At 47.9% G+C, this 8,539-nt stretch overlaps 2 protein-coding genes across 2 annotated transcripts; one reads left to right on the plus strand and one right to left on the minus strand.

Annotated features, from left to right (window-relative positions):
• Positions 1-3,374: 3,374 nt before the first annotated feature.
• Positions 3,375-6,477, plus strand: LOC109747178 (uncharacterized). Its single transcript, XM_020306263.3, has 7 exons — positions 3,375-3,781; positions 4,531-4,756; positions 4,872-4,927; positions 5,014-5,092; positions 5,200-5,338; positions 5,686-5,799; positions 5,944-6,477. Exons 2-7 carry the CDS (start codon positions 4,584-4,586, stop codon positions 6,133-6,135), a joined length of 753 nt encoding a protein of 250 aa, XP_020161852.1. The 5' UTR covers positions 3,375-3,781; positions 4,531-4,583; the 3' UTR covers positions 6,136-6,477.
• Positions 6,478-7,086: 609 nt separating this feature from the next.
• On the minus strand, positions 7,087-7,830 carry LOC109747174 (F-box protein DOR-like). Its single transcript, XM_020306260.1, has one exon. The coding sequence runs from the start codon at positions 7,828-7,830 to the stop codon at positions 7,087-7,089; it is 744 nt and encodes a 247-aa protein (XP_020161849.1).
• Between the last annotated feature and the right edge of the window lie 709 nt (positions 7,831-8,539).

Here is an 8,539-nt window from a genome sequence, read left to right on the forward strand (position 1 = left end):
GTTTTATTTATTTATTTATTTTTCTTTTCTATTTTCTTTTAGTTTCCTTTTATTTTTGTTTTAGCGAAATACCAAAATGGCACCTAATTTGATGTTACCAAATATGCCACAGCCACACTAACTTGCTACCCAAACTAAATTAAATTAGTTTTGTAATTTTTTGAATTTAAAAGTATTTAGATAATAGTTTTCGCTACTGTTTTATTCATCTAATAGTATTTAAATATTTTATAAAGGTGTCGTTTCTCCACCATTATTAGCTAGGGATTATTTGTCACAAATAGAACATTTTAGTTTTAATGTTTCAAAACTTTTGTCGTTTGACTTGATTTTGAATTTTGAGTTCGAACGGGATTGAATCATCGGGAGATTAACGACAGTAACCGAGGTGACGTGACATTATTAGCAGGGGTTCACTGTAGTTTAATTATTCGGCCGTCACAGGGGCCATTGCCCCCACCCCCGGCCCTCTCATCCACACACAAATAACAACTTTGCAAAAGAATTGAGAAAGAAAACAATCTTGGATGGGGATTTTTATTGTATTTGCCTCCCCCCACCCCTCGGATCTCCAGATTTTGTCTCCAGCCCCTGAAAAGTACGCATCACATGCAACTCTATCACGATGTTGGATCGGAGGTACAATTGACTTCATATTTGGTGATGCGACCACAGTGTTCCAGAAGTGCACCATCGTGGCACGTCTGCTGCTCAAAGGATAAGACAATACCACCATGAGTTAGGGAAGACTAATGGTCAACGGTTTTGGTGTCTTCTCGTTCCAATTTAGTAATTTCTTTTTGAAAATTCTCTAACTCACTAAAGCATGAATGGTCGGTTAAAAACATGAGTACTCAGGTACTCACTCCTAGCGAGATACATTTTCAGACTGGACTAATGTAGTGGACCATTTTTACTTTGACCACTCCATTTTCTTTCTTCCATCAGGCCTCGCCGAAATCTAGGCCGGCAACACAGTGAATGACAACTCTCAAGTCATTGGAAAAAGACTAAAGTGCCTCTTTCCCGATCGAGTCCTCTTGCCCAACCTTGTGCTAGTCCAGACGCCTTGCATTGCTCGTTCTTCAACGACATCGCCTTCTCTAACTGGCATGTGGCTTGTGCCTCCTCCCTCCTACAACCTTCCTCCACACCACCCTCTTTGTGGGTCGAACCCGCAACCCCTCTTCATCAATGGTTGACCACAATAATGGCGGTCCACTATCCTGGGTGTGTGGCACATACTACCTCCCTATCGACCAGTGAGGGGGATGTCAAGGGTGCCAACCTCTCCTTCAATCGATGGCGATGAGGTGTCGTGAACGTACGGGAGAGGAGAGCTCCATGAGCAACATGTTGTCTTCATAATATGTCTCTTCTGTCCAATATGCCGCCTTTCCCAACCCCATTCTCCCGACCTCACTCCAGCGGGCGATGGCCTCTGCCGGAGTGTGTACTCAGGACACCAGGGATCAAAGATACCACGTATTTACGAGTTCAACCAGGGGTTAAAACACTTTGTCAATCCACGATCAAAAGATCACAAAAGGACACATGGATTTTATATAGGTTCAAGCCGCCATGCTAGCGTAAAACCCTACTTCCTGTTGGTATTGATATGGAATGGAGGAGTACACGTGATTGAGGTGTTACAATACGGTGGTCGGGGTGAGACCAGTGGTGGTCGGGGGCAAATCTAGAGTGCCCGAGCACTCCTAAATCTATTCTTCTCCCCTTCTCTAGATGATGCTACTACTTGATGCTTGTCTTGGGATTGGTGGGTGTATGCTAGTGAGCTCAATGCGGGTTGTGCTATGTGTTTCTCGTTGTCCTCTAATTGACCTCGATCCTCCCCTTATATAGGCCTGGGGGTACCACAGTGGTCGTCTAATCTCATGTGAACGGGTATACATAGTTGTAGGCGTTGCGTGGAACTTTTCCTCGGCGTTGTAAAGTAGATGACCTGGCACTGCGAAGTGTCAAGTGCTCTAGTGCTTCTTCATGATGTGACGCATCGCACCGTCCTCCTTTGGTTCAAAGAACGAGCCAGGGTTGGGTCAAATCAATCTGACCGACGAGATCCAACCCTGACCGGCTCGAGACGATGGCCTTGGTCTTTGTCATGATGGCCTACTTTTGTAGGCCTGCGACAGGCTACGATACATAGCCTGGGTGGGCATTAAATGCCCGGTCGGTGGAGTGTTCTGCAAGGTCATCCGACCTTCGCATCAAGTACGGGGGATGCTCGAGGCTCTGCTGGCTTGGTATCGTCAGGGATGACTTCTCCCTCCTCTCGGATGATATTTTGCGCCCAGCGGTTAAATCCTCGGCAGGTGATCGAATCCAAGAACTTTTATTAGCGATATTGTTCTCAGTTATCAGGTAAGGAAGATGGGAGCCAGATATCTCCAGAGAGCATAGTACCCCGGTTTCCATTACCCCGACAGCCTCACTAGTTTCTACGCCGTTGTACCGAGCACACCAGTCTCTTCAAATGCAGCACATGGCACCCCCGCAGAACAAACGACATATTTGGTTTGAGCCTCTTTGATTCAAAAGATTTCTAAAGGAATTTTGCAGGATTCTAATCCTTAAGATCTTTTTCTCTACGTGAGCTGTTTGATTCATAGGAGTATTATAGAACCTATAGGCATTTTCTTCTTATGATAGTTTTCACAAATTTCGTCCACTTCAACCTCATGTGAAGAATTCTATGTTTTTCCCACGCACAATCAAACACTCATTTTAATTTTGTAATATGGCATGTAACTCCATACCCTATGTTTTTTCTATTCATGCGTTTACAAATTCCGTGAATTCAAAAGGATACCAGAAGTTTTCTCGCAAAAAAAAAGGATACTAGAGTTGGTAAAAAGCCATTTGTATAGCTGGAAAAAAAAGGACAACCACTCAAACCAAGACCAAAGTTTTGGTTATGACTAAAAAATTGGTAAGGTGCACATTGGCTACAAATCGAACATACCCGAAATGTTGGTCATCCAGTTTTCCAAATTGAGATGTTTTTTGAGCTAGCTGGATTGAGTTTGGGTATGTTCGGTTGATGACTAGACCAGCCCTACCTAATGTCGGCCAGAGTTGGCTTGCCAATTTGTTGCGAGCGAATCACTCGCCCTGATTTGATCAATTTTTTTAGAAAAATATCTGCGAGTTGAAAGGATGGCCAAAATTTGGTAGGGCAGCCAAACTTTTGGCCGGTGTGGGCACAGCACATCCAAGACCAAGTTACCGGGCCTGCGTCTCTTGTATGACTGACTGCGGGTCCCACCAAGCGCCGGGTCCCGACGAAGCTGCGCCGTACTCACTCCCCTCCCTCCCGTCGGCCTCCAAGGTCCACCGCGCACGCCGACCCCGCCGCCCGCGTCCGGACACCGCCAGCGCTCCCGTGTGTCGGCCGCTTTCTCCCGCGCGCTCTGCTCCACCCAAACCTCCGCCACCTCGGCGCTTCCACCAAACCGGTGACGGGGACGCGTCTCTCCCTCCCTCTCACACACATCCCGCTTCTTGAACCTTCAGCTTGGCCGACCTGGGCAGGGCAGAGCAGAGCAGAGCACAGCTTCCGCCGGCCCCGTTTCTCACCAGATCCGGGTGAATAACCGCTGCTCTCCTTGGATCTGCGAGGAGGGGGAGAGGGGTGGACACGGCCGAGGCGGCGGTTCGCGCGCTGAGCGGGCGCGTGAGCTGCAGGAGGCAGCGTCGGCCGTCGGCTCCCCTGGGAGGAGCTCGACCCCAGCGGCGGTGCAAGGCCACCGCCCACACGGAGGTAAATACGCCACCTCGCTGCCCCTGTTGCCATTCGCCAACAAGTAGTTTTATGCCCATGCCTGCAAACTCGGTTAGCTTCCATGGTTGGTCTGCAGGATGTATACAGATTTTATTTCGTTTCTCTTACCGATGTCATTAGAGGGGAAGGAATTGTGTCGTCTTTTTCATCTGCTTACATATCTGGACTGCATGATAACTGCTAATTAGACAACCTGGTAATATCACCTACATAATCTGCTTGCTAGTTGCAAAAGCATGGTGACTGGCTGACTGCCAAGGAACAATCAGGTAATAACACCTAGACAACCTGGTAGTTATCTTCTACAGTCTGATAGCAACAATATGGTAAATCCTGACAGACGGCCTCGTAATGCCACTCAGCTAATCTGGTAGTTACATGAGCAACATATGGTGGTCATTGTTTGCTAAAAAAACTTGTAAGTGGGCACAAGACCTTTTAGTATTGGCACCTGATAGCGCTTTGATAATAATCTGATAGCTGACATAGTAGAACAGGATAACCATAATTCCATATTTTTCATGCCGAAAGAGGTCATGTTGAAGGTCGAATGGATCACGAATAACCTTTTATCTAAAATGATAGTTTCAGATCAGCTCTATCATTTTAATTATTTGTGGCACACCAAAAAATATTCCACACATTGTAGTACTCATGTGTTATTGTTGTGAAAAGTTCAGAAAATTGCATCTCTAAACAATATCTCAGCGCAACTATTTTCCGCACAGGAAAATTATCTGTTCTGCTTAGTTGAACAAGTACGCGCCGGCCGGACAAGTAAATGGGAGTTCAAGCAGATCGAAGACCTCCTGGGGGTCTGGATGGCCTCTATGGGGTACAACTTGCGGGCCGGTCACCGTACAGTGATGATGAAGCTATCAAAACAAGCATTATGGATTCGTCAGCTATGGAGCAGCAGGGGGGTGTCGGCATGACTCGAAGTTTGAAGATCAAGTAAGCTTTCGGGTTTTCGGTCCCCATCATTATGGACACCATCCAGACAATTGTTAGAATGGTGTCTAGTATGAAATAGTTGCGCATCACCTAATGCTTTGTCTTGTAATTGCAGGCAACTCTGGCGACAGAGACCCCCATGCCTGAAGCCTATTCACTGTAGTCTCTCATGTATGGTCAAGTAATCACACAATTCAGACAATCAACATAGTATCTCGTTTGGTAACTTAATTCCTAAAAATAAAATTTTGTTTCAGGTGATAAAAATGTAGCTGAAACTGTTGCTAATGTCGTCACATCACTTCCTTTCATCTTTCTTGGACTGCAGACACCAAGGCAAGTGCATCTACGAACAACTAGATTGCTTCTTCAAAGGTTGCCTCCTTATTGCATTTTCGATGCATAGCCATTTTTCAACTAACGGTCATGTGCCAGTTCTGCAGAAAGACCTTGAATACTACACTTTATGCTAACTCACTAATTGGAGTTGGAGTTGCATCTAGCTTGTATCATACTTCACGAGGGGAAATCAGAAAATACATGCGGTGGGCAGACTACACAATGATCGCCACTACAACACTGGTAAGTAAGATATGTTTATAGGGTAATGGGTACATCGTAATATATGTTACCTTCATAGATGCATATTAAGCAAGAAGAGCCGCTATTCAATGTAACCAAACTTGATGTGTTCATTCTGCTTAATAAGCTATCAGGCTATCAGCAGCATCCCAGTGTCTTGTAAAATTGTAATCAAATGAACTACTACTTGAATATTACGAGATCTGCATGTGATAACCTTCTTTATGTTTGTATGTTTGCTACATCAGCACTTGTGGCAGCCTGATTTATAGCTTGTACCTTGCTTTTTTTTAGCATTATATTATGACTGCAACTTCTGTCTGAAGTATTCGATCTTCTTCACACAGTGCCTAACAAGAGCGCTTCGGGATGAACATCCAAGATTACTAATGGCAGCATCAACGTTGCTCCTACCATTCCAGCCCTTGATGGTCACAGCCCTCCACACTGGGATGATGGAGGCAAGTATTTTTTCCAAGCTCTCCAGCCATGTTACTTTCAGAATAATAGACCATCCTAGGGAGGATTTATTTCTTTGGTTCTTAACATATTCATCTATGAGTCTTTCCCTCGAAATGACACACAAGAGTTCTCTTCTGCCCCAGGTTTCATTTGCGAAACGAGCATCCACAGAGCCAGAGCTCAAGACGGCACATAACCTGCACAGGATGTCGTCTCTGCTGGGTGGTGCGCTGTTCATCGCCGATGATGTTTTCCCGCAGACCCCTTACATCCACGCTGCATGGCATCTAGCTGCAGCGTTAGGCGTCTGCACATGCAACAAGCTTCTTGAATGACGGGATACTAAGGCAGCCATGTTCATGCCTCCCAGCTGTTCTGTTATCAACAAACTGTTGATAGCGATTCATCGACCTGTCAGACATTGATCACTGCACATTGCATAGGTGGTCGGTTTACATTGAGCCGAAAAGCATTGGAGGGTTAGTACACAGGGTATATTGCTCTCTCAGAATGAGACGATCTAGGAACCGGTTTGTGCCTGTATTTGTTGTATATGATATATTGTATATTGTAATTCTTTTCCCACAAATACTGTGATTAGATTTAAAGGTATTCTGTACTTATTTTTTTTGTTGTTGTGTATTTTAGTAGAATGGAGAGAATTTGGTTATTGACAATTTCCTTTCTGCTCATTACCTTAAGTTGATATTTCTCTTCTGTTGCTAACAAGAAAAGAACATATTAGACTAATAAAAAAACATCTCGTTGAAGACCACCCTGTCTGTCAGTTAGCAACTATACTGCTTCCAAGACCAAATTAAGGTTTGCTTCATTCTGTGTTCTTTTCTTGACAATCTGTAATTTCCCTGGCATAAAAATGAAGCAAATGTGATAATATTCGCAGACAATGCACCCGATGTCCATAACCTGCTTTAGAACCAGTCATGAAGGCTTTCCTTAACAAGGAGAACGGCTAAAGAAACATACCAAAAAGAAAGCTAGTTTCTCAAGAAAATAAACTGTAACTAATGGTAATGCAACTAGGAATGTTATGACGAGTTCGACCATGCAACTAGGAACGTACGTGATGTTTTCATTCGTGTTGTCCCAGCGCAACGAACATGGCATGCTGGAACTTTCGTCTTTCTTCCTCGCCGTCCCAAGTCGGCGGCGGCGCGGCCAAGGTAAGAGGCGAGAGCAGGCTGGGGCGATAACCCCCGATAATGTTCCACTTGCAGTTCCATGGCGTTGGCGGCAGCCGGAGTCGAAGGGCACATCGAGGACAATCAGCCTCTGGAGACCGCTCCGGCGAGCGCCCTCTCGTGCCGTGCTTGAACAAGGCGTCCCCGTGCTTGAACCAGGTACAGACTCCCATCAACAAGCACCGGCGGCAAGGTGCGCATCAGGTTGGATTGGGAGTAGAAAGATCGACGACGCCACCCGCCGCCACCGCCGCCGCCTAAGGTGCACACGCTCTGGTCGATCTTGTTCCCGAGGGGGGAATTGGATGGCGGGAAGGAGAACCGGAACAACTTGTGCTCCTTGGTGGAAGGGCTGAACCCCAAGGCGTAGTGATGGTACACAGTGCCTTCCGGGAGCCTCCTCCCCACGGGCGTGGGAACCGTTGCCGTCTCGCCGGTGACGGGGCTGCAGATGAACGCCGGCGCCTCGGCGCTGTCGAACGCGAAGCAGAGGAGGCCGTTGCAGACGTTGGAGAGGCTGTAGCCGCCGGGGATTGTGATGCAGTGCGGCATGGGCTTGGGCGTCGACGAGGAGACGATGGAGAAGCTGGCCTCTTCGGGCCTGCCGTGCTCCCGGGTCTCCGTGACGAGCAGGGCCTCCGTCGCGGCGGAGACGTGGTTGCCATTTGTCTCGGCCTCGGCGTGGAGGCTGCTGAAAGTGGGCTCGGCGACGACGCCGCGCCATAGCCTGCAGACGCAGCGGCACCGGGCCACGTCCGTGGTCGGCAGCTTGAGCAGGATCTCCCGGACCATCTCTGCTGATTCCGGCGGCGGAGCAGGTCCCCTCATCGTCGCAAGATCGAAACCCAGATCGACCGGCTGCTACCTGCTAATGGTTTACGTAACCAAGATCGATCGAAACCAAGATTTCCTCACGGTGTGATTTACGGAGCAACTTGGGCTCTACGTCGGCGCGAGTGAATTGCAGAAAACATCGACATTGAAGGCTAGGGTTGCAGAAACCACGGTTCTACAATTTTGTGCCAAAAATCACTAATTCTGAGGCTAATTTTTTGCAAAAAACACTAGTCACCGGTTTAGGACATTTTGAGCACTATTATGACAGGTGGGTCCCACTGGATAGAGTGACGTGGCAAAGGAAAAGGCAAATTACACCCTAATACATTTATGATTTGCAAAAAGACCCCTGAAAAGAAAGCAATCGGGTCCTCCGTGACGTTCACCTCGCACCGGTCCGGTGGTGGACGCCGGCGGCCACTCCCTCTCCGGGCAGCTACCGTTGAGAGCCGGGGGGAAGGTGGCGTAAGGCCGCCCCTGTCGAAAGAGCAAGAAGGGGCGGATCCTACCGGATCCAGTGCCTGGCGGGGATGAGGCGGCTGTCGGGTTCGCTGGCGGCCAGCCCCCAACATTGAAGGTCAACGGGCAGCGGCGGCTCGATTCCCGGCAGAATCCCGCCGGTTCCGGTGCAGCACCGACGTCGTGGGTATTCGCGACCGTGCAGAGCAGCACCCGGCGTGCGGGGAGGAGGTTGAGGCCG

The sequence above is a fragment of the Aegilops tauschii genome, chromosome 5 (assembly GCF_002575655.3).
Source record: "Aegilops tauschii subsp. strangulata cultivar AL8/78 chromosome 5, Aet v6.0, whole genome shotgun sequence".
In the NCBI taxonomy this organism is placed as follows: domain Eukaryota; kingdom Viridiplantae; phylum Streptophyta; class Magnoliopsida; order Poales; family Poaceae; genus Aegilops; species Aegilops tauschii.